At 47.6% G+C, this 25,684-nt stretch overlaps 1 protein-coding gene across 9 annotated transcripts in view; it reads right to left on the bottom strand.

Annotated features, from left to right (window-relative positions):
• Window positions 1–25,684, bottom strand: part of ERICH3 (glutamate rich 3) — a 132,697-nt gene that overhangs the window by 66,348 nt on the left and 40,665 nt on the right. For 6 of the 9 annotated variants that reach the window (XM_031968873.1, XM_031968872.1, XM_031968865.1 and 3 more), the window contains 3 exons: window positions 18,107–18,235; window positions 6,550–6,732; window positions 1,167–1,364 (listed from right to left, as the gene is read on the bottom strand). In XM_031968873.1, the coding sequence (XP_031824733.1) occupies window positions 1,167–1,364; window positions 6,550–6,732; window positions 18,107–18,235 (510 nt within the window). Of the gene's footprint in view, window positions 1–1,166; window positions 1,365–6,549; window positions 6,733–18,106; window positions 18,236–22,323; window positions 22,533–25,684 lie in introns of those variants that run through there. The other 3 variants (XM_031968871.1, XM_031968870.1, XM_031968866.1) reach the window with 3 other exon arrangements.

Below are 25,684 nucleotides of genomic sequence, written 5' to 3'. Positions count from 1 at the left end.
TTGTAGCTGTAGAAGAAGAGAGGAGACAGTGAGGAAGGAGAAAAAAAGGAGAGGAGGAAGAAAAGAAAAAGAAGACAATGGAGGAAGAAGAGGAGAGACAAATATGGAGGAGGAAGAAGAGGGTGGAAGTTAAAGGAAGAGGAGAAAGAGAAGGATGAATGGGAAGAAGAGACAAGGAGGAGAGAAGGAGGAAGAGAAGGAAGAAATGAAGAAAAAGATGGAGGATGAGAAAAAGGAGAATTAAAAAGAATGAGAAAGAGGAGAAGGAGAGGAAAAAAAGAATGAGAAAGAGGAGGAGAGGAAAAGAAGAATGAAGAGGGAGAGAAAGAAAGAGGAAAGTGGAAAGAGAAAGAAGAAAAGGATGAGAAAGAGGAGATGAAAGAGAAGAGAAAAAGATGGAGGAGGGTGAAGAGGAGGAGGAAAAAAAGATGAGGAGAAAGACAAAGGAGAAAAAGCAGTAGGAGAAAAAGGAGGACATCATTACTCTACCTAAGACATTATGTCTAATCAACCAAAATGCTATGAAAATATTGGAACTTTCTCTTCTCTAGTTTTCTATCAGTGGGCTCTCGGCATCATTTCTGCTTATTCAGTAAGCAAAGTTACAGATTTTCATCTTACTCCTGAATTTAACACACAATTAAATTGAGAAGGAAAGTCATTTGGTTTTCTAGCAGACGGTGCCTATTAGAAATTTACCTGACTCTTAAATTCATTCCTGCCTCAATCTTTTAAGGGATTAAGTCTAATAAAATGTAATTAATATTTCCCAAGAAGAGAAGGGGAGACTCTTTCAAATGAGGGTCATATAATAATTTGGCTGTGCCTCATTAAAACAAACTTTAATGTCTGACGCAAAATCAGTCTGACACGATACCAAAGCAAGGGTCAATCAAGAGTGGATAATTTGGAAGTGGAGCTGGATTACTGGATGGTTCTGATCATATTAATAATTCTCTTCTGGAATATGTGGAATTGGCCCTCCAAGTGGACTGCTCACAGCCCGGATCTCTGTTGTATTGGAGTCAGCAATTACATTTAGGAAATTTATTCCACGCCTTTGCCCTGGCCACTCAGCATAGTATTAGCCCAGTTTTCTCCCTGTGCCCCTGGAAGATCTAGCTCTCCACCCCATAGATCGACGAACAAATGGACGCAGTAATTACCCTGTGAGGATCCGGGATGTTTGGGGCTGTGGTTGGACGGACTCTTCTCCTCCATGCCTCGATCCGACTTTTGTTGATCATCTTTTCATTTCTCGGGGACGGCGGTGGAGGCACAGGCATCAAATACTCATTAATGATAGGCAACTGATATGGAGCCACTCCGTGGGGATGCTCTGAAGGGTTCCTGTACCTTTCGCCCTGGAATCACACGTCCTGACATTAGAATTCACTGGAGAGAGGGGGAAGAACTATCCAGATTGAACCAGGTTTCCAAATCATCATATTCACCACTTAGAAGCCATTTTGAGAGTCTGGTCTGGGGTCCTAGGACAAAGTTTTAGGCCCCATCTTTGCCCCTTTCTTTCTATGTGACCTTAAAGAAATCCATCTCTCTGACTCTCAGATGTATCATGTCTCAAATGAGCAAACAATCCCCATACAGTGCCTCACAGGACCAGAGCAAAGGTCAAAGGAGACCAAGGGTGGCCAAGACTTAAAAATGGGACCCAGGAGGATTCAGGTCGGGGAATGGGACCTGGGAGGATTCAGGTCGGGGTCGCCTAGCGCCACTTCTGTGCTTCCTGCTGGCCCGGAGATGCTGGGATTCGATGGCCTCCCACTCAGTCCTTGGGACTGTTGGTCGCTGCCTCAGGACCACTGAACCCGGGCATCTCTCCTTGCCAACATAAATGAAAACATGGAAGGGAATCCAATAATGGCAATGGGACAAGCCCATTCCTTCCTGGGCACGGACCGCTCCACTTGTCCTGCTCTTTATCTCTTACCCCCAAACCCAGATGGCTCAGGAGGGGAAAGTGAGGCCGGTGACCCGGCCCAGCCCTCCCTCACTCCAGTCCCCTGTCATGGGTCACTTCCCTGATCATGGCCCTGTTCGAGGATGGACAAACAAGGGGCAAGCCTTGGGAAGGCACTGGAGGCACTACTGGCTAAGTAATACTGAGAGTTATTATTACTAATAATTACTGGCCTCGTATTATACTCAAAGTTTATGAAACAATCTGCAAATGTCACCAGCCCTAAGAGGAGAGCTAGAGGCTTTTATTGTTTCCATTTTACAGATGAAGACAGAGGCCAGCGTGTGACCCCTGCCCAGGCTATGTCCGAGGCCAAATGGGAACTCAGGCCTGGTGCTCTATTCACTGCGCCCGGGCTGATCAGACTCCCTGAGCTAAGGAGGGCCAGAGGCAGGACTTTGACCCAGTCTTCCTGACGCCAGCCTTGCCCTCTCTCCGGGAACCATTTATAAATGGAAGTATTTATGTGCCCCCCCCCAAGCACTTAATACATGATTGCTGGAGGGCAGACCAGGACCGTGAGTGACCCTCCAAAATTGGCTCTCCCTGCGCCATGGGCTCATGTGGACCCTCAGCTCCTGGGCAGAGGCCCACAACGAGAAGAGCAATGGCCGGGGTGCTCACTAAGGGCATAGCTCTCCCTCCTGTCAGCCGAGCTCGGCTGCTTGCTTGGACAGAAGGGTCCCCAACGAACCTGGTCCCCAGCAGTTTGCCATCCTTGCAAGGACTCAGACTCACTCAGACCCTCTGACTCAAGACTACGAGCAGGGCCTTCATTTCTGTGGGACCCCGAGCTGCCCCCTCACCCTGGGGGACCCCAGAGCCGCCCCCTCACCCAGCTGTCCTGCCCCCCTCAGAACTCGTCCCTAATGAAGGTGCTAAGGATCCCTCCCGTTTAGGGAACGTTAATCTATGGTCTCTGACTTCCTCTTCAAATGCTGGAAACCTTATTATGGCCCACTCACGTGTGCCATCCATATGGAAAGGTCACTTCAGAAAGGCAACAAAATCAAAAGGGGATGAGGGGCAGGCCAACAGGGAAATCCCGAGCCCCGACCCCCTTTCCCAGGAGTCAAACCCCAAGCAATTTCCTACGTTGGTGGGAACCAAGACCAGCGTTTCAAGTGTCTGAGGGCTTTTCATTTCCTTGCACTTATGGATGCGCCCCCTCCCCTTCCTGCACTCCACAGACGCCCCTCCCGGGAAAGGGGGAGCCTGTGAAGGCCCAGCCACGGGAAATTACCGCAGCTGGGGCCAGACTGGGAGCAAGGGGAGGGGGCACCAGGAGCGAGGGGGAGGCGGCTTGTGGGCCACACCTGGGTGCACCCATCCTGCTCCGAGAGGGGCTGCCCGCAGCTGCCGGAGGCTGGAGGGTCCCCTAGAGGCAGAGTGCTGGGGGCAGAGACCTGCCACCGTCAGCTAGCAGGGAGAGGGGAGGGCTACCTTCCCTTGGGCCCACTCGGGTCCCAAAAGCGCCCCCCCCAGCCCCAAGGCCAGAGGTGGCTAAAGACGGAACCGCACATCTGGATCTCCTAGTCCCTGGGGGTGCACCCACTGGGGCTCCCCAATTGTAATCCGCAGGCTGGACGCATGATTAGGAAATGGCCGGGGCTTCGGCTCTCTGTCCCAGCGCCTCTGTCTGTATGAAGGGTCAGCTTATCCCGCCCGGGGGGGGGACCCCGAGCCCTGTAGGTGCCACAAGGGGGTGGGGGACCTGCTCTGAGTCAATCCACAAATATACATGCTCCGAGGTGACCTGTGGGGGAGGGGGGAGACACACATACACAGACTGAGAGGCAGAGGGAGAGGGACGGAGATAGAAAAAGAGACAGAGACAGAGAGACAGAGAGAGAGAGACAGAGACAGAGAGACAGAGACAGAGAAAGACAGAGAAAGAGAGAGACAGAGAAAGAGAGAGACAGAGACAGAGAGACAGAGAAAGAGAGAGAGACAGAGACAGAGACACAGAGACAGAGACAGAGAGACAGAGAGAGGAAGACAGGGAAAGAGAAAAAGAGAGAAAGACACAGAGAGAAACAGATGGAGACAGAGAGAGATAGGAAGAGAGCAAGAGAGAAAAAGAGACAGAAACAGAGAGACAGAGAAGAAGAAAGCAGGAGGGAGAGAAGAAGAAGAGAGCAGGAGGGAGAGAGGAAGAGAGAGGGAGGGAGAGAGGAAAAGAGCAGGAGGGAGGGGAGGACAGAGACAGACAGAAGCCCCTGGCACTCTGAAGACCACAGGGAGGGGCAAATTGCCAAGATAAATAAGAGATGCTTCAGGACCCACGTGAACCAAGTTAAACGGGGCCAGGAGGGTATCAGTGCTCCCCAGGGTTAATTAAACACTTGGAAGCATCACCGATCTCCTGATGAAAGGAGATCCTTCCTCTTACTTTTGCTTTAGCTTTTAAAACAAGGTCTCCCCATTTCGGGTAGGCCTGAGGACTCTAGGAATTCAGTTCTCTTTCTCCCTTCCTCTCATGTCTGTCTGTCTATCAGTGTGTCAGGATGTCTGTCTGTCTGTCTCTTTCTCTCTCCCTCTCCTCCTCTTTCTTCCCCCCCCTGTCTTCTCTTCCCTCCTCCTTCCCCTCTTTCCCTCCTTTTCCCCTCTCCTCCTCTCTTCCCCGCTCTGTGTATGGTCAGAGCAGGTCCTTCCAATCAGCCTTAAAGCTGCTTTTGTTCCCATTTTCCCCATGTCCTCCACTCAGTCAATAGTCAAATTTCATCTCTCTTCTCTCCTCTCTCTCTCTCTCTCTCTCTCTCTCTCTCTCTCACACACACACACACACACACACACACACACACACACACACGAGTCCTCTGTTTCTTTGTTATGTGGTGTTCCCAGCACTATGCCAGGAATACAGTTGGTGCCTAATAAATGCTTGTCAGCCTGGCTCAGAATCCTTTTGCATCCCTCCTCTCTGCTCCTTCACAGCACAGAGCCCTTAATGCAGACCCTCATTATTTCTCACTTGTTTGCTGTTCAGTCATAGGTGACTCTTTGTCACCCATTTACAGTTTTCTTGGTAAAGATCCCAGAGGGAGGCTTGCTATCTCCTACTCCAGTGAATTAAGGGAAACATATGACTTGTCTAGGGTCAAACAGATCGTCAGTGGCTGAGGCTGGATTTGAATTCAGGTCTTCCTGAGTCCAAGTAAGTGCTCTATCCACCAAACCACCCAGCTGCCCCCCTTTATCTCTGCTAACTTTAGCGATAGCTTCCCAATTGGTCTCTGTATCAAGGCTTTTGCCCTTTCCAATTCCTCTCCCTCACACAACTGGCCACCATTTCATATTCCCAAAGTCAACTGTGAGCATCATTCTGCAGCTCAAGGAGGTTCAGAACCTCCCCATTTCCTTTAGAAAAACTGCAAATGCCTCCATTTACTCTTTAGTGCATTTTCCATCTTGGCTTGGGAGCCTCTTCCCAGGCTTCCTGCACATAACTGATCCCTCTGACTTCTACACTAGGCAAGCAGGACAGCTGCTCGTTCCCCTTATACAACCTCTGTCTCCACCTTTGCACAGTGCATCCTGTTCCTCTGTAGCCCCTTCTCAGCGGCACCCTGGGAACCCCTGCCTCCCCTTCCTCAGCTCAAGAGCGATTCTCCCGATTTGTGGTTGCCCCCAAATAACTTGTTGTATTCCACCTGCCTTTTGTTTTTGTCCCACTGTCAACCACCTTCCCCCTGAGACTATAAATGCCTCGAGGAAATATTTCATTCTGGAGCAGCGGCCTTGGAGCCGGGAAGACCCGATTCCACACTGACCATGTGTGTGTCCTTGGGGGGAAACCACTTATCTTTGCTCAATCTCATTTTGCTCGTCTATAAAATGAAGACAATAATAGCCCCTGTGGCACAGGGCTGTTGTGAGGGTGGAATGAGATACAATTCATAAAGCAGCGAAGAACCCTTTAAAAAGCTCGGCTAAAGTTAGTTATGACCATCGCCATCGACTCCATTACCCCAAGCTCGGGGACGGGAACACAGGACATGTAGCTCTCTATCTCTGTACATCTATGGAGGTGTTTTGTGTACGTGTGTGTGTGTGTGTGTGTGGATCGGTATGTATGCAGAAATATAGCCCCATATAGAGGGGGGTATTTAAAATGTGTGTGTGCATGTGTGCATGAGTACATATGTATATCTATCTATCTGTCCATCCATCCATCTGCCTACAATACACATAGATCATAAATATATCTACATGTGTATGTGTATGAGTGTATTTGTGTGTGTGCATGTGTATATCTATTTGTCTATCTGTCCATCTGCCTATTTATACACAATACACATAGATGATAACTATACCTACATACGTATGTGTTGTGTGTGTGTGTGTGTGCATTTGGACAGCTCCATATATAGGGAGAACTTAAATGCTTCTTGGGATGGCGTTCCTGAGGATGATTTCTCGGTAACCCGGAAATCACCGGCTCCCCGCCCCGAGAGCCAGACTTAAGACTGATTCTAATCCAGCCCACTGCAGCTGACCCCCCCATCTCCCCAAGCTTTCTGAGCCTCGGCAACGCTGCCGGAGCGTTCCCCAAAGAAGCGTCTCACCCCATTGGGAAATCGACCCTCACTCTCGGCCAGAGACGGCTTTGACCTGGACACTGATGGTGGCTTTAGCGTAACTCCTGATGTGGGATGACTGAGGAGCGGCTGCAGCCGACTTGGCCGTTGCTGCATGTTTGCGGGGGCAGTGCTGGGTCTTCCTGGGGCAGTATTTGGCCGAGGGAGAGCCTAAACAATTAAGGGGGAAAATGGAGCTTAAATTAGTATCTAGATGCAATTCCAAACCCAATTAACAGCCCAACAAATTGCCTGGAGTAATTAAAGTTGGGTTTTTTTAACCGAACAAATTAAAATTTAATTACATCCTTCCCTCAGACCCCCTTGTGACCCAAAGTATTTGTTCAAAGAGTTAGTGCTGCAGTCCCCTGCATAAGCAGATGCGGCAATCACAGAGAACGCTGAACAATGGAGATGCTCCCGGTACCTCTCCGTATTTTTATTCATCCTGTAAACCCGGTAACAATATCTAATCTTGGCCGGGAACGGGATGGCTGCCGGCCATGCTCGATAAACACGGAAGAGCAAGATGTTCAGATTCTGGAGTCCAAAGGGATTGGCTGGAAATTAATCCTTTGTTGCTAAAATGTCATCAGCAAAAAGATTCCACGGGATTCTCAAAGTCACGAATCAGGCCAGGGCCAGGGCCAGGGCCAGGCCACACTCCATGTCTCGCTATTTCCGAGCATGCCCCCTACAGCGAGCCTGACCGTGGTCATCCAGCTCTTGCTGACAGACCTTCTAAGAGCGAGACGGGGAGCCCAGCCCCTTGTATCCTGCAACAGCCCTTCGACCTCTTAAAAAGAAGCCGTTTCTGCGATAATCCTCGCCCCACGATCTCAGTTCTTGTGCATCCCGAGCCCCTTCCTGAGGAGAGACGAGCTCCGGAGGAATATCATCCCCCAGAGCACCAAAGCAGAGTCATCTTAGTTTGGTGAACTGAATGGACTTCACGAAGCAAGGGCTGCCTTTGAAATATAGAGCAGCAGTCAAGTGGTCGGCACAGATGCTTGGCGAGACTCAGGTCAAAGTGTGTTTACATTTGGCACAAAATCCCTCTCTGAAGCAGGGTGCACAGGTGATCAGGGTCATGGGGATGGCCCACAGTACCCTACGAGCACCCCCCTGCTGGGGGGCTGCTGGGAGAATCCGGCGAGATGCTCACCATAAAGTGCCCTATGAGCACCCACCTGCCAGGGCTGCTGGGAGAATCCGGCAAGATGCTCACCGTAAAGTGTGATACAAGCACCCACCTGCCGGGGCCGCTGGGAGAATCTGGTGAGATGCTCACCATAAAGTGCCCTATGAGCACCCGCCTGCCGGGGCTGCTGGGAGAATCTGGTGAGATGCTCACCGTAAAGTGCGCTACAAGCACCCACCTGCCGGGGCCGCTGGGAGAATCTGGTGAGATGCTCACCATAAAGTGCCCTACGAGCACCTGCTTGCCGGGGCCGCTGGGAGAATCCAGCAAGATGTTCACTGTAAAGTGCTTAATATAGTGCCAATCACAGAGTAGGCACTAAACAGACACTACCTAGGGAACACAAATATACTATATAAATGCTAATTGTTAGAATTGTTATTATAACACCTGGTACACAGTAGGCTCTATACGAAGGTGAACTATATTATTGGTTTATCATCAATCAACATGATGCTGGACACATTTATTCAGGCACTCGGTTGTTTACAACTCTTCCTGACCTTATAAACTATATCACGTCCATACTGTCCAAGAGATTTTCTTGGCAGAGATGCTGAAATGGTTTGCCTTTTCCTTCTCCAGCCCATTCTACAGATGAGGAAACTGAGGCAAGCAGGGTCAAATGACCCAGAGTCACACAGCCAGGAAGGGTATGAGGCTAGATTTGAGTTCAGGCCATCCTTCCTCCAGACCCAATCCTTTATCTATTGCTCACCTTAGTTGCCTGCACATAAATAGGTGCTATCTAAATCCTAGCTATCATGATCATTATCATTTGCACAGTGCCTGGCGCATAATAGGTGCTACATAAACACTAGATATTATCGTTCCCATCATCATCATCATCATCATCATCATCATCATCATCATCATCCGTGTACCTGGCTCATAACAGGTGCTTTTCAAATGCCATCATCATTATCATCATCGTCCTCATCATGGTCAGCAGAATGGCTGGGACATAAAGGGCCGGGGAATTGCTGTTGTTGGGGAATTGGTGGTGAGAGACTTTCTGGAATCTAGGTCTAAAACTACCCCCCTTCGGGAGGCCGCTCATGCTCCCCTCCCTTCACTGAGGGGGCTGACCCTGGGGGTACGTTCTTCATCTTTCACACATTTTCACACAATAACAGGACCAAGATTTGGGCCAGAGAGAATCCTCGGGGGCAGCGGGGATGACCGAGGCTCATGTCAAACACACACAATACATCCCAGAGCAAGACACATCACATCGATTCTTTTGGGTGGTGTCAGAGTGGGTGGATCGATGGGCAGATTACTGCACAAAGACCCCCATGCAGAGGAAGACAGAGGGAAATGGCACACAGGCTGACTTACAGATGTGAGCTAGGTGGTACAGGGGGGCCAGGAAGTACCGAGTTCAAATCCAGCCTCAGATACTTACTAGTTGGGTGAGATTGGGCAAATCAATCTCTGCTATCTCAGTTTTCCCCTCTGTAAAATGGGGATAATAATAGCAATAATAATAATAGACCTCCCAAGGTTGTAGTGAAGATCAGGTGAGATAATATTTATTAAGCACTTAGTTTAATGAGCCCAGCGCTATATAAATGCTAGCAAAAATAACTATAATCATACTATTATTCTAAAAGGACAAAGAATACCACTGAAAATGTGGTTCCAATATATCTTTTTCTTTTGTTTGTTTTTGCAAGAAAATCAGGGTTAAAAGTAACTTGCCCCCCCCCCCATCACACGGCTCGTAAATGCCAACTCAGGAACTCGTCTCCATCTGCCTGCACTTCCTACGCTGTCTGTAGCACAAATCTCATGGATTGGCAGTTACTGGTTAGTTAAATAATTATTGAACTTCTATTACCTACAAACCATGGGGAGAAATACTACAAAGAAAGAAATGCATAATCTAATGCAGGAATTCTTGACCGTTTGGGGATCGTAGGTCCTTTGGCCAATCCAGCAAATCCAGGGCTTACTTCTCAGAATAGGATTTTTATATTCTTAAAACACAAAGGGCAGTGGGTTGTGAAGGAATCTATATTGAAATAAAGATGTATTTATTTCCATCCAAATTTGTAGATCCCTTGAAATTGGTCCCAAGGATCCATCTAACACAGATTAAGAATCTTCTAATCCGCAGTATTGATCAGGCTTCCACCACGTGCAATGTGTGGGGTACTGAGGAAGCAAATACATTGAATGAAAGGATCCTTCCTTGTTTCACTATGGAGTCTGTATTTACCAGGCCGATCCCTTCGGCTGTGATCTAGTCTCTCTAGTCCTTCAATTACAGGATTGCTTTGGAGCCTCCAGAGAAAAGATCAGAAAACATCCCGCAGTGAGCGCAGGGGAAGGAAGAGCTTGATGGACAGACAGAGGACCTTGGTTGGGTTGGCGGGGCTGCCGTGTGAGACCTGGAGCAACGGAGGACACAGAACTCCAAAACAAAACCAAGGAAAAGAACCTGTTCTGGAGACAGTCCACAGGTGAAGGGTGCACACGGCCAGCCTGGGCCTCCGTACTTTTGCCCCTCACTTGTACCTGGGGCTCCTTCAGAAGGATGGCGGTCAGATGCTGGCACAGAGATGGTACTTGCCAAACAGAAGCAGCCGGACCCACAGCTGTGAGCAAAGCACTATTGAGGGTCTCCATTGGAAGCCTCCTACAGATGTGGGGGACCCCCTCTCTAGTCTGGAGACCCTCGAGAAATTGCTAACGGAACGGGACTGGGAGGAGTCATCCTGGAGATCACCGGGCTCAGCTTAGCCAGGCGATTTTTAATAAAAAGGGCTTTGGGGACAAATTTTTAAAAACTGCACTGAACTTTAATGGGAACCACGCAGCTGAAACCTGATGTGCTGATGATCAGGAAGTTTAAATGCAATTAGTAGCAAGTGTAATAACTCTGCCTTTTTTTGTTTACTAGATTGTGCTTTACAGAAAAAAATGCCCCAAATTGTATCAAGGATGATGGGCTCCACAAAGTAGCTGGAAGGGAATGAGAGGCCGTATGGCCCGTGCCCCTCGTTTTGCAGATGAGAGAGTAAGTGATTTACCCAGACAGAGGGGAGTTGGAGGCAGGACTGAATGCAAGACTATCCCACACTCTGGAATTGCAGGATGGACACAGCCAGCCAGCGGCAGTTATCCCAGGCAGGCCACAGCTGGAAAGTGCTGGTGCCATGGAACAAGCCAATGATCCAGTTCAAGGAGAAGCCCCTCGTCAAGCTCCCTGACAAGAAGCCGGGGAGGTTCAGAGGACCATGGCATCTCTCTTCAGGAATGAGAAAGGCATCCAAAGGGACACAGATGAAGTGTCCTCTTTACCCCCAAAGGGCAGCACCAGGAACAACAGGTGATTAGTCAATCATTCTGGCAAAGAGCATTAAGAACCTACTATGTGCTAAGCCCATCACCCCATCAACAAACATTAAGAACCTACTGTGTGCTAAGTCTAGGAGATGCAAAGGCTAAAGCAGGTCTGCTTTCACATTCTAACGGGGAAGACATCATGTTAATAACCAAGCTTATATCACTCCATCAATAAGCATTAAGAACCTACTGTGTGCTAAGCCCAGGAGATGCAAAGAAAGGCTAAAGCAGGTCCTGCTTTCACATTCTAACGGGGGAGACAACATGTTAATAACTAAGCTTATATGACAGACAGTACAGAAAAAAGATATCTGGGAAAGGAAAGTATCAGCATTTGGGAGGGGCTTCTGCACAAGGGATGTAAGGTGAGATGGGAAGGAAGCCAGAAGCTAAGAGGACTAGATGAGAAGCACTGCGGCATGGGGGGCAGCTGATGCAAAGGCGGGAGGTGGGAGACAAGCCAATGTGTGAGTAGCCAATAGACCCCCAGGGCCGGATGGCAGTGTGCATTGATGGAAGAAGATACATGAAGACTGGCGAGGGTCATGTTAGGATAATGTTTAATGCATGTGAAGATTTCTGATCAGCTCCTGCAGATAATGGGGACCCAGTGCCATTTGCCAATGTCCCCGTGGCAGTGACCAAAAGAGGGGTGTTGTAGGGCTGGGGCCCCGGACCTACAGCCACTGTCCAGGAAATAGGGCTGAAGAATGTGGACACCCGTGCTAGGTCGGGGCTCTGTGACGGACAGAAAGCATGGACATTGCTCAGAGACAGATTTCTGGCCGACATTAAGGAGGACATCTGAGATACTGAGCTCGTCCTGGAGTGGAATGGGCTTCTGCAAGAAAGAATGCTCAAGAACTGGCAGGAGCATGAAGAGGCTGCTCTCCTTTGGAATCCTGGGAATTTGGGTTTATAATGTCACAAGTATAGCCAGAGGTTTGCCATCTGTACAACATGTGAAAACGGTCAAGAACTGTTTAATGCCAAACTAGATCCCTGGGATTTGGTGGCGCTGGGGAAGCGCATCTGGACTCGGAATAAAGATAAAAGCTTCTTGGAGGATCCAAACTGGGAATTACAAGGAATCCCTTCTCACTGGAAGTGTCCAAGCAAAGACTCAGGAGGGGAGTTGGGTGAGAGCAGGAGATGGTGGCTACCTCGACCTTTGTATCCTTAGTGTCTAGCACAGCATTATTAGTATATTAATTAATTTATTATGTTATATTAATGATTAATAAGTTTGTTAAAATGGACCGAATTGAACTGAGGCACAATTTGGACTCGCTAACTGCCAAAATCCCTTCTGATTTGGTATTTCTAAGATCACAGTAGCCTAGATTTGGTGCTAGAAGATCCTCACAATCCAAGTTTATTTTTAAATTTTAAAATTATTTTTTGATTCCTGCCACTTGCTAACCCCTCCTGGATAGAACACAGATTATTCACCCAAGACTTTCAGTTAGAAAATGGCAGGGGTCAAGGGAGAAGGTACAAATATTACCTTTCAGGAGATTTCTCTTTTTATTCTCCATCCCAAGTAATGACACTAAATTCGTGCTAGGCTGGTGGCTGAGAATCGGCCATCTTTCCTACCCTGGTGGCTGACTGGAGGTTACACACAAACACACAGATCTGGCTGGTCTAGAAGGGAGCTGGGGAAGAGAGGTCTTGGGTTTCACATGATAAGATTGGCTCTTCACCAAGGGCACAAGCCTGTTTGCTTTTCCTTCGTTTCCCCTTGCTTTTCCTGCTACCCTGGGCTAGAAGAGCCCATTTCTTTTATAACTATGACACAAGCCCAGAAATCACTGCAACGAGGAAACAGACTATTGGATTTCACAGCACAAGAGATGCCCCAATAATCAAATACCACGCAAACATCAGCAAAGATGGCGCAATCCTGGACACGTGTTCCTTTGGTCAAGGGACCCTTAGCTACCTCTAAGCAACGAACAACTTTAGCCAAGGAAGTCAACAAAGCCCTAAGACCCAGGTCCCAATTACTGTCAATAAGATGTGTGTCCCCATTGTAAACCCCACAAAACTCAGGCTTTAACAGCCTGTCTGTCTGCTTAGCCACTCCCTAGCTCCAGGGGGTGGCCGGCTCTCTAAACATCCCTCTGTTATGTTTTGAGCTTTTTAATAGAGAATAAAATTATTAATCCATTATCTTATTTCCTCACGATTAGAACTTTGGTTTTGTTTTAAAGAAAAAACCTCAAAAGGATTCTGGCTTAGTAAACCATGTAGCTCTATGCAAAGGCACCCACACAAAGACCTGAGTTTAAGTATATAACAAGGGGAGAATGGGGGGCGGGGAGAGAATCTGTACTATGGGTTCAAAGATCTTCTCTGAGCTGACCGTTTCCAGCCCCAATCTCTCTCCCCATCGCCAGCCTCGCATCGCCAATTGCCTTGCTGCCTTGCAGACATCCGGAGCTAAGTGTCCTGTAGACCTCTCTCGAACTCCATCCACTTTTTTCAAAACAGAACTTGGCATCTCTCATCTCCAGCCCTCTGCTTTTCCAATGACTTCAATCAAAGTGCCTTCTAAAGTTCAAAGCCATTGCTGATTAAATTTCTCCCTCTTCCCACAGATCTGCTCCATTACTCATTCCTGTCCTTTCTACCTTTACAAAATCTCTCACATAGGTCTCCCTCTGCATGCGGGGGACTAGAACTCTAAATCAAGTCCAATCTCTTCCCTTCTGGAGCAGTCTAATGGCCTTCTAATCGTCTTCCACAGCCTTCATCTCTCTCCCATCCAGTATCTCCTCCCCTACATTCCCAAAGCGACCTTCCTGCAGCCCAAGTATATGTCCCTTTCTTGCACACAGGAGCAGCACCTAGCACATCTACTGAATAACCCTAGAAAGTATAATTTGAATAAAGAACAAAGTCGGTGTTTTTGAGGCAGTTGCAACGATATCCAAAAGTCTTTTAGCTGGAAACTGAGCCCAAACCTTCCATAAATCCTCGCTAGCCATTGTGCTGAAGAAGCACCAAGAGTCCAGGAATGACTCAATGGCTCATCCTTATTGACTCTATTTAACCAGAAATCTTTTAAGTCTCCAGTACCTGCCAAACACTCTGCTAGGGGCTGGGGATATAAAATATCCCCCAAAATAAAACAAAAAAGGAGGAGCCCTTGGCCTCCAAGAGCTTCTGTCCACCTCTACCTAAAAACCATCATTCTTCCTCAGAGGTACAATAGCAGGGGGAGAGACAGACAGACAGACGAGGTACAATAGCAGGGGGAGAGACAGACAGACAGAGATGGTAGAAGCAGATGAGGTAAAATAGCAGGGGGAGAGACAGACAGACAGACAGACAGACGAGATACAATAGCAGGGGGAGAGACAGACAGACAGACGAGACACAATAGCAGGGGGAGAGACAGACAGACAGAGATGATAGAAGCAGATGAAGTAAAATAGCAGGGGGAGAGACAGACAGACAGACGAGATACAATAGCAGGGGGAGAGACAGACAGACAGACGAGACACAATAGCAGGGGGAGAGACAGACAGACAGAGATGGTAAAGCAGATGAGGTAAAATAGCAGGGGGAGAGACAGACAGACAGACGAGACACAATAGCAGGGGGAGAGACAGACAGACAGACGAGACACAATAGCAGGGGGAGAGACAGACAGAGATGGTAAAGCAGATGAGGTAAAATAGCAGGGGGAGAGACAGACAGACAGACAGAGAAGGTAGAAGCAGACAAGGTACAATAGCAGGGGGAGAGACAGACAGACAAGATATAATAGCAGGGGGAGAGACAGACAGAGAAGGTAGAAGCAGATGAGATACAATAGCAGGGAGAGAGACAGACAGACAGAAATGGTAGAAGCAGACTAAGACAAACAGCAGATGTTATTAGCTATGAACCTTCAAATGTCTCTTTTTTGTTTTTAATAAGCGCAACCATGAAAAACAGCTGTCTGTGTATGGAATTTCATTTCACAACTAAATTAGCTGCAACAATAACTCTGAACATGGTAAAAAAAATTAGAATTACAGATCAATCTATGATTCTTCAGTTTCATTTTTATGGGTCAAAGTATGTCCCTCTGCAATAGCGATGTGGAAATTCTGTCATTAAAACTCTGAAACTCATATTCTCCTGGGGGATTAGTTCGGTTGCGCAGACTCCAACTGGAATCGGCCTGTTTATGACATATCTTTATAAATGCATAACATATGCATCTGTTTATCCAAATGTAAATAGAGACCTGGAGCATATTACACAATGCATATTCAAATCTATGCATTGCATTACATTGCAATCTACTCCCACCCATGTCACTGTAGATGCAGAGTTCTGCTTTTCTACATGTTCCACACACGGGATGGGAAGGGATGGACAGGCCGATGGCAGGGTGCGGAGCGTGAGCAGACTAGTTCCGGCACAAGAAGCCAAGGGGAAGCTTCCTTGGAATTGATTCTAACTATGTTTGCTGAGGAACTGGTCCATTTGATAACCCCAGTCTTCTCCCTGATTTTAGAGCTAGATGTCCTAATGACTCAGGGTGGATGAGTTGGAGCTCAGTGGGAATGTCCAAGGGCTACCATCTGTCCTTCCTTTGTATGGTGGGGGGGGGGGGGGGGGGGGGGGGGGGGAGATAGGACTCTCAGCTATCTAGGGTATTTGGTGGGGGATGTTCTTTCCCTTCCTCCCTTCCCACCCTCCTTGGCAAAGAGGGGCAGGAAAAAGAGTATTAAAAGAAGTAAGACATTCTACAAAGTATGGGAAAGTAGCCTTTGCATTAAAAGTTATAAATATCTGCTTTTTTCCCCCAGCTCTATGATTTTTCCCAATATTTGGATAGCTTTCAGATATCCAAAGAATCCATACTTTAATTCTTCAAAACTGTGTTTTCCCTAGCACAGATTTCCTTTAGGAGCACTTGACATAGTCCAGCTGGTCTTCCCATCCCAGCTGTCTTTAGCAGAATTAAGCATTTGACATGGTCCAGCTGATCTTCCCATTCCCACTTTCTTTAGTAGAATTAATTTTTCCTCATGGAGCACTCTTACAATGGAGTTCCAATGTGGTGGCTCCATTGTCATGGATGGAGAAAGGAATATGGTAAAGAAATCTTCTCAGATCTTTTCGATTTTTCATATATCTGTTATCCCCTTTCTGATTTTAGTCCTAAATAATTTCTGGCCGACCTGACATAACTGATTCTTCCTCTATTTTTTTCTGGAAAAGCGTCTTTCCTTCTGTGGATTCTGATTCTTCTCTGAAGTAATGCTGCCCATAATGTGCCACGATTTTCCTCCCTGAGATTCTATCAGCTTATATTAAGAACGAGTGGGACCCTCGGCTGCCTTGTCGCTCACTTTGGAAGGAAATCTGATAAGAAGGTTTCTAAACTCTTTTGTTCTGTAGACATTGAGTAAAATTACATTTAATTAGGAATCTGTATTGATTCCTCTATGCATGTGGGGGGAGGTTTTTTATGCATTTTCCAATGTTGAACATCAAGAGAGCGTTTCCATAGGTAAAGATCAAGGGGCCACCACTGGATTCAGTCTCTTTTTCCTCAGATTGCACCCAGATCTCTGGCTTCCATCAAGGTTGGGAGGGTTTGGAATCACTTCCACTTTCCTGCCAGATCCCCCTCATTTGCACACATGGGATCCCACCCCCTTTCCCCCCACATTCACATCCAGGTTCTCTCCATGATGGCCTCAGAATTACATGGGCAACAAAAGGTCTGGAGGGAAGTCAAGGCTTTCTCCATTTCCCTGTTGGTCATCAGATAATGACCTCCCATTGCAAATAAAACCAGCTAAATTCCTTCAACAATGGAGGGGGGAGCCAAGGTGCGGTTTCCCAGGGCAAAGCTCCAGATTGTGACCTTCCTCTAGCAGATTCTTGGACGACTGACTGGGGCACGGAAAAACTGAAGGATTCTGGGCTCACTTGGCTGGGCAACAGAAGGAGACCAGCTGGAAGCCAGTGCCTGTGGAATCCCGGGCCAGAGCTTCCTGCACTAGACCAGGTCTGGTTGTTGGAACAGGAATCGGGGCCAGAAGTGTAATTTTACCACCATATGGTACTTCCGGTGAGGAACTCCCCACATAGGGCTGTCACCCTTCCTGCGACTTAGAATTGAAGGAAGTTGCCAAGAGCCTTTGAGAACTTAAATGACCCTTCCAAAGTGTGTCTCAGAGTAAAGACCAGCCTTCTCTGCCTTCAAAGCCAGCTCTCTTTCCACTACACCTGCTGCCCCCCTCATATTTATATAATAAATCAGCATTACATGAGTTTTTGAGTGTATTGATTAATTCATTACCAAAATTAATGTTGGGCTAACAGTACCATTAATCTTTACAGAGACAGCCTAAAGACAGAGAGGCTCTGGGCACTGTCTGCCCTCCTTCCCGGCCGGGGCGACACCGTCCCTGCAAGGGCAGGAGGAGGCTTCACAAACCCAGCACAATTTTGCATTTGTCTTTGTGGGTGACTGGAACTAAAGAAACCATTAACTTTTCAGCCGGTGCTCCCGGGGGTTCAGAGACTTAGAGGAGGAAGGAAATCTTGGGGCTATCTAGTTCACTCTGTCATTTTACAAAAAAGGAAACTGAGGTTCACGCAGGCAAAAGGAAGCAGAGGCTAGATTTGTTCCTGAGCATGAAAAAAATTACACATCTGGGCCCAATTCCTATTCCTCCAAACAGCCTCATGGGACGCCTGGGAAAACAGACCTAATGGATTGCTGGGCCAGACCCGAAGCCTTCCAGCGTGGCAGAATCTGCTCAGTTTTAGAGATGTCACCTGAGACGTTAGACGGGGCGTTAAAGAGCAGAGGACTGAGGCAAGGGAAGGGCCACTCGCCTGGGGTCCCACAGGGAGGAGGAAACGGGAGGCCCTCTGCCGCCACTGACCACCACTGCTCCCACACTTCTGATCCTCACTACAACTCCCCAGTGTCTCCGCGTGAGCATTAAGCATCTCTCATCAACTCACCAGTTTCAAAGAACTAGAATACACTTGGTCAATCACAACACATGATCCATGGTTCGCTTTTGGAGCAACTGGAGGATGAGGAGATAACACAGGCATGTAATGCTCGACTGCCCGCCGTGAGCGCCCAACCTAGAAGAGAAGAGGGGCACTGGGTGAGCACCGGCCGCGCCCGCAGAGCCGGCCCCGCCGCAGCTCCCGGGCTCAGGCCCCGCCATGCCTTAGACGCAGGGCGGCCTGCAGCTTTTTAAGAGAGATCGTTGTTGGATCCACTGGAATGACTATTCGAAGAGCTCCCCCTTTTATTGTATAAAAGTTCTTTGCAGACACTCCCACTTATCATACTCGCGCCTCATCTTTTCAAGGGGCTCGCTTCTGACACCCCCAAAGTGAGAGGAAGCAGCAAAGGGCATTTCAATGTTTCCCCTGATTCTGACTCACCAGGAGGAACCTGCTGCTGAAAGAAAGAATGGCGGCCTCGGAAGGAACAAACAGCCACCTCCCACATCTGTGACTGAAGAGTTGCCTCAATTCAGGAACGCCCCCGGGCTGGGGGCCTGCTCGGGGCTGGGAGCCTGCTAGGGGTTGGGGGTAACGGACAGACCGGGTCAGCCCTGGCTCATGGGGAGAGGGGAGGGCTGGAGGTGACATGACAGGTGTCCTGAGACGTGAACTCAAGTCACAGAGTAAACACCGTCAGGAGGCAGAAAGAACTGATAAGGAAGGCAAACAGGAAGGCCAGTGTAGAGGCAGGCTCCGGGCTGGGCTTTGGAGGCTAGTGTAGAAGCGGGCTCTGGGCTGGGCTTTGGAAGAACCAGGGATGGGACAAGGCAGGAAGGAGGAGTGAAGAGGAGGGCAAAGGGAGGATCATGAGTGCAGTTTACCTCCATGTTGTGGGAGTAAAAACCGTGATCTGACAACTAATTGGTCTGGGGCTGAGGAAAGTGAAAAACCGGGGCCGACTGGGTGGCCCCCATCACCCCCCGCGCCTATGCTCCTCCTGCCTCCTGGAGAGACACTAACCCTCCTCTCAGGCCAGCTCCTCCTCCCGGATCCTCCTTGACTTTGCTCCGTTTAGCACTTCCCCTCTTCATTTTCAACATGGATCTGCTGGCTCTTGCCCTAATGCCTAAAAACACCAGAGCTCTCATCCTTGGGGGAAACCCTTCCCTCACTCTACTGCTCCCTCAAACGAGATCTGACCCTCACCTTTCATCGCCAAACTCCTCAAAGAAGCCATCTCCACACGGGGCCCCACTTTCTCAGCTCCCGCCCCCTGCTCAGCCCCCAAATCTGGCTTCTCTTCCATTATGCTGCTGGACCCACCCTCTCCAAGGACCCCCACATGCTCAGACGCCATCCCATGGGCTTTCCTCGCCCTTTTTGGCCCTTCTACACCATCACACTGTGATCCAGTCGAGGGTCTCTTCCCTTGACATCACTCCTGCAGGATGCTCCTTCCTCCTGGTCCCCTCCTCCTCTTCTTCCTCTGTGTTCTCGGCCATCTCCCTGGCTCTCCCCATTCAGATTTCAGCCCAATTCAGCTGCCTCCGAGCCCGTGGGGCCCCTTCTCTCTACAAATCCCAGCCGTGGAACATCCTGCTGGGGAGGCTCACCCCCTTCACCTCCAAGTGCCTTCACTCACTGCATCACTTAGTCTGCCTGCCCCCCCTCTAATCGTCAGTTCTAACTTCTGCCTCTTACAAGCATCACCATCTCAGTGCTCACACCACAGCCACCCTGGCTCATCCATCCTCTCTCCCCCAGCTCACACATCCTCCCTCCCCCCAACTCACACATCCTTTCCCAGCTCACACATCCTTCCTCCCCCAGCTCACACATCCCCCCAGCTCACACTACCTCCCTTCCCCTGGCTCACATATCCTGGACCTCTCCAAGGACAGCTACACTAAGAGCCTCCCTCCTGCCCCCCCGCCCCTCACCCACACAGCTACCAAGCTGGCATCCCTTAACTTAGGAGCAGTCTCTGGTCCAGAAGCCTCTGCGCTCCCACGGCTTTGGGGGTACAAGCTTCTTGGTGGCTCTCCAAGCCCCTTCCCAGTCTGGCTTAAGCTCTTTCCAGGTTTCCTGAACACAACTTGTGCTTTTCTCTTCTCCCTTCTTTGCAGGAACCATCCCAGGTCTGGAACCGCCTCCCCTTCCCTCCTCTCTGTCGACTTTTGGGGAACCTTCTCCCCTCCACATCACCTCCTTTAAAGGGCTTTCCTTGAGGCCCCCGTTGCCATTGCCCCCCCCCCCCCGGCCCCAGACATTATACACTCAGGCAGAAATCAGAGATGGCTTGGCCTGGCGTCAGGAGAGCCTGATTTAAATGTAACTCTCGCACTTAGAGCTACACTGGACGGGTAGACCTCTGCCACCTCAGTTTCCTCAAGTATCAAAACTGGGCTGGTAGCAGGACTTTTTACCAGGGTGTAGTGCAGGTGCTATGCAAAAAAAAACAGCCATCAACAATCAGTCCTTAAGTCCCTACTGTGGTCGGAGTAAAGGGGATTAAAAATGCAAATGAAACAAGGAGAGGACCCCAGAGGGCCCCTGTGCTGGGCCTGGGGCAGGGAGGCTTGAGTTCAGACTGTTCCCTGGTCCAGGTCCTGCCTCCGGGACTCTGGATCAGTTTTCTCATCTATAAGTCTGATAATCATCAATAATAGCCCCTCCTCACCTGGCAGGTGGCTGCCATGTCTGGCACAGAGCCTGTGAAGGAGGGTCCAGGACAGGTAACTGGACAAGGTAACAGCAGGGTGGCACTCGTGTAGTCTGGGGGCGGGAAGGAGCCCTGCACAGGGCACTGAGCCAAGGAAGCCAAGAACTCCATACTCCAGTCACTGAGAAAATCCCTTCAATTTTACCAGCATGTGTTAAACTGCTCCTAAACAGGGGCTCCAGCAGTACCAAGTGCTTAGCACAGGGCCTAGTATGCAGTAGGTGCCCAATAAATGCTTACTGCCTGCCTGATTCACCACCACGATGGAGCCAAGAGTCCTGATCCTCAGGTAGCCGACAAGCTACTAGAAAGACACAATGGACGCCACTACTATTCCTCTTCCTCTTTCTCATCCCAGTTATATCAAGGGAGAAACTAGCAGGAGACAGCTTGTAAGTCTGGGTCTGAGCACATTAAAGAGAAAGGAGATGGACTGGGGGCCCAGAGGCCATTCTGGAGGGAGGCTGACGGTCTTTCCCTCCCCCTGAATCATAGGTGAACTCCCTGAGTCCAAAACCTCCAAGAGGAACTCAATCGCTGACCAGATAGAGGAAGTCACAAATGCCCCACTATCTGTGCTCTTGCTACAGGTTCTGTACTCCCTTCTACCCATTGTGGTTCTATTCTTAGTTGAGAAAACAGAAAGATATAATAATAATTAAATATTCAACTGGCTCAACACCATCCTCCTTTGCTGTCATAAAGACAACTGATTCTACGCTTTCTGATCCTTTTCCTATTCCCAATTGGTCAAAAAACAAAACTAAACAAACAAACCAAAAAACCCTTCTTTGGTTGACAGCACTAACCATCAACCTCAACTCATTCTGAGGTTCAGAGCTCTGGATACAGTTCCTACAAGACCGTGTTAAATCTTCTGTATCAAGCCTCGGTTAGTTACCATTGTTCTCCATCTACACATGTCATTTCTGAGTTTATCTATAAAATTTCTGTGCATCTAAACCGGTCTCTATAATGACTTTTCCCCCTTTTTCTTTATTTCTATTTGTCTCTTTGTTGTTTCATCCCTGAGAAAGCTCCTTCCTGGCTTGATTTTCCCATAGAATTTTACTCTTTTCCCCAACTCTTTAAATGCTGCTTTCCCAGATCATGGCTCTGGGTCAGATCTTTCATACTTTCTCTCTCACCTTGATCACAAACACCATCGGCCGGTTATTCGCTTCCCTGTCACTTCTACATCAGCAACAATTTCTTTTTTCTGGACAGAATCAGATCCTGAATACCTTTGCTCAATCGCTTCCTCTACTTTGGAAGGGTCATTTCAGCAAGTGGAATATTCGCTAACTGCTCTGATTTTGATTGAGTCGGAATCCCAACTGGTATCCAGATAACCGAAATCCCCCATCACGACGATATCATCCTTCTGTACCAAGTTTGTGCCATTCCCCAAACTCCTCTTCTCTTTAGTTGGTCTCTGCCCTACCCCTCCAAGAGCCTCATTTCCATTTCTAACGCCAACGCCATTGATCCTCACCGAAAGGCTCTCCACCATGCTTCTCCCAACAGCTCCTGCTATGACTCAGAACATCAGCTACTGAAATAATACAGGCAAAAATGTGGTAGTTCCACTATTGTCCCTGAAGAGAACAGAAAACCATAAGAAATGCCAGTAGATCTGTCACATTTCCCGACTATCTGCTGCTTTCTTTCCAGCGAGATCCAAAAATGCTATCAGAATGATCTCACACCAGGGCTCCTACAGTCTGTTTTCTCTCTGGCTGCAGGTGCTTTTGATTGTTTTGTGAGGCAACACTGCTTAGAATCTTCTGCGGCTTTGTGATGTTCATGCTCAATGACTTTAGACTCTACTCTAGGGTTGCCCTTGGCTGCCTTGCCAAGCCAAGAGCGGGGGGGTGGTGGGAGAAGAACACACACAGGTTACCCAGGTGCACTCGGACCTGGATGTCTCTCCTTGGGTAGCCCCTCCACACATAGCCATCAGGCTTCTCCAAGAGATGGACTGCCAGGATCGTTACTCTTATCCAATTCCCTTTTTCAAACCAATAGATTGTTTACACAGTTCTAGTCCGAGTTCCTGTAATCTCACACCATGTCCTTAGGTTACATGCAAATGTGCTCGTGATTTTTCCCTTCACCTTAATAGTTGGAATGAATCCACAGGAAAAATACGGCTTCATGAGAAAATGTTTGTTCTCCCCCTTTTAAGATCTTCTGTCTGGAATACTGTTTCACTTTCTCTGCCTTCGTGAAGAATATACTCAAGGTATTTAGGCAGGAAACTATGAGTAGCTTATCAATCTTTGTCCCCTGATTTCTCAATCTTACATTGTATTTTTTAATATTTTAATATATTACATTTTGCCTTCCTGTACTAAGCCTGATTTTTCACTGTAGGTAACCAAGTATCAAAGTGTATGTTGACTCAAATCTTTTGATAGAATGTCTCGACTTCTTAATACATAACAAGTATTATTAAATTGGTTACGATAACTTTCACAGTGACCTCATTCTTATGCTCAGTAAGCATATTACAAAGAGAAATGGCCTGGCAGCCCATAAAGTAATATTTACTTTGGGGACACTTTGAAATAAATCTTCAATCTTTTATTTGCTTCTACAAAGATAACCTGTAAGTCATCCTTACATTTTTTCCATCTCTTCTTTCTGTTTTATTGATAATTTTATTGATAAAATCATTATGAATATTGTTGGATTCTCATGAGGCTGAAATTCCTTGGTCACTGGACAAAGATTTCATGTTGAAAAGTCCCTTTTCTGAAATTAACTTTTAACAGCTGGTCAAAGAACTCTGTGGTTGATCTCCATCTACACGTGTCATTTCTGAGTTTATCTGTAAAATCCCTGTGCGTCTATACCGGTCCCTTTCAGTGACTTTGTCCCCTTTTCATCTCTCTGAAAGGAAAAAGTGAAGAGCTGCCACTGGATGTTTCATCGATGGCCATCAGCTTACTGGTTGGTTGCTTGGTTGTTGTCCATTTTTGCTTCTCCATTTGCTGAAACGGAGGGTTCCCATAGAGGTGGTTGATGGAGGATGGTGTTTTCTTGTGCTAATTGTTAGACCAAAATCAGCCCAAGCAGCAGAGAACTGGTCCATACTTTGTTGCATCTTAGCTACAGAGGCTCCCTTAAAGGCAAAATCATCTGCAAACAAAAATCCTGCCCCAACATTCCCTCCATTTTAATATTGGCTGGGAGCCTTTTCAGGCTGAAGAGTTTATCATCAGTGTGGTAGCTGACTTTGTTTCCATGTTTTTCCGCACTGAAGGCATTTGACATAATCTTCCATAAGCCTTCACAACTGACACTATCAAAGCCTTGGTCAGATCTACAAGTCTATATTGACCTCTGCTGTTCTTCTGGCATTTCTCCTGGAGTTGTTGGGCAGTAAACATATCAACTGTTCCTCAGCCTCCTGAAGCCACACTGGTCTTAGATAGATGACCTTTTGCCATGGGTAGGGCCAACCTATTAAGGAGGATTCTGAGAAGAATCTTATCAGCAATGATAGAGACCCACCTCCTGTGATTGTCACAGGACACTCTACCCTTACTTTTAGAGACATGGACAATGGAGGCTTCCTTGAACTCTTGGGGCATAACTTCCTCTTGACATATAATCTGGAAAATTTCAGTCAGTTTTACATGAGAAATGGACTCACACATTGTAAATCCCAGCTGGAATAGAGTCAGTCCCCGGCGCTTTGTTACAAAAGAAAGTAGTCTAATGGCGTTTAAAATCTCCTCTTCAGTTGGAACTTCAGATCAGGAGTGATTGATTTCAACTTGAGATAAACAATCAATAGCTTCATCACTGATTAGTTATGGACTGTTGAGAACACTCTGCAAGTGTCCAGCTCATCTCTTTAGGACGATGTCCTTATTACTAATCAGTGTGACTCTATCAGCACTGAGAAGTTTAGATGCATTGTAGGTCTTTGGCCCATAAATAGCCTTCAGTGCATCACAAAAAGCTTTGGATTATTGCTATCAGCATAAAACTAGATTTCAGCTACTTTCTCACTGAGTCAAGAATCCTGCATCTCTCTAAGTTTCAATTGTACTTTATTTTTGATGAAAGTGAATTTCCCTATCATTTTCATCAAACCAGCCTTGATGTTTGCAAGTGTTCTGATCCAGATGAGAAAAATGTAGCGCTATACAACCAAATGAAAGCTTCCTACTCCTTTTATGTTTCACTGTTGTCAACTATGTGTTGGCTCAATTTATCCTCCAAGCTGGCAACAAACGGTTCCCTCTCTCAGAGAAGAACTCTAATCTGTTGACAATAATTCTTTTTGCCTTGAGATTATCACTTTTGCTGAAAACAAATATTCAGTTTGGAGAGGATACAGCTATGATCAGTCCAGCACTCTGCACCACACATTGCCTTCATTATTCTCATATCCTATCTCTTTTCCTCATAATCACATGGTCTATCAAATGCCAATATTTGCTTTTCTGTCCTCACAATCACAGGATCTATTAAATGCCTATTTTTGCTGTGAGGGTATATTCATGAAGTTTTGTTGCATTTGGTTAATAGAATACAGTGTTGGTTGGATATACCTACTGGTAATGAGCCCCTGCACTTAGCTAAGGCTCAACCATGAAGAATGGACAATCTAGTGTTGGGTGCACATTCATAGACTCCTCCAAGAAGCCTTTACTGAACTTCCTGAATTCTGGTGTCTTCCCTATGTCAAGTATCTCCTGTCTGGATCTTGTTTATATGTAGTTGTTTACATGTCATCTCCTATCTTACATCATGAGCTCCTTGATAACAGGACCATTTTGGGCACAGTACCTAACACATGGTGGATAGTTAATAGAGATTTATTGACTTAACCTTGGAAG

The sequence above is a fragment of the Sarcophilus harrisii genome, chromosome 4 (assembly GCF_902635505.1).
Source record: "Sarcophilus harrisii chromosome 4, mSarHar1.11, whole genome shotgun sequence".
NCBI classification, from domain to species: domain Eukaryota; kingdom Metazoa; phylum Chordata; class Mammalia; order Dasyuromorphia; family Dasyuridae; genus Sarcophilus; species Sarcophilus harrisii.
Note: the sequence above shows the minus strand (reverse complement) of the source record. Positions and strands in the feature narration are given on the sequence as shown.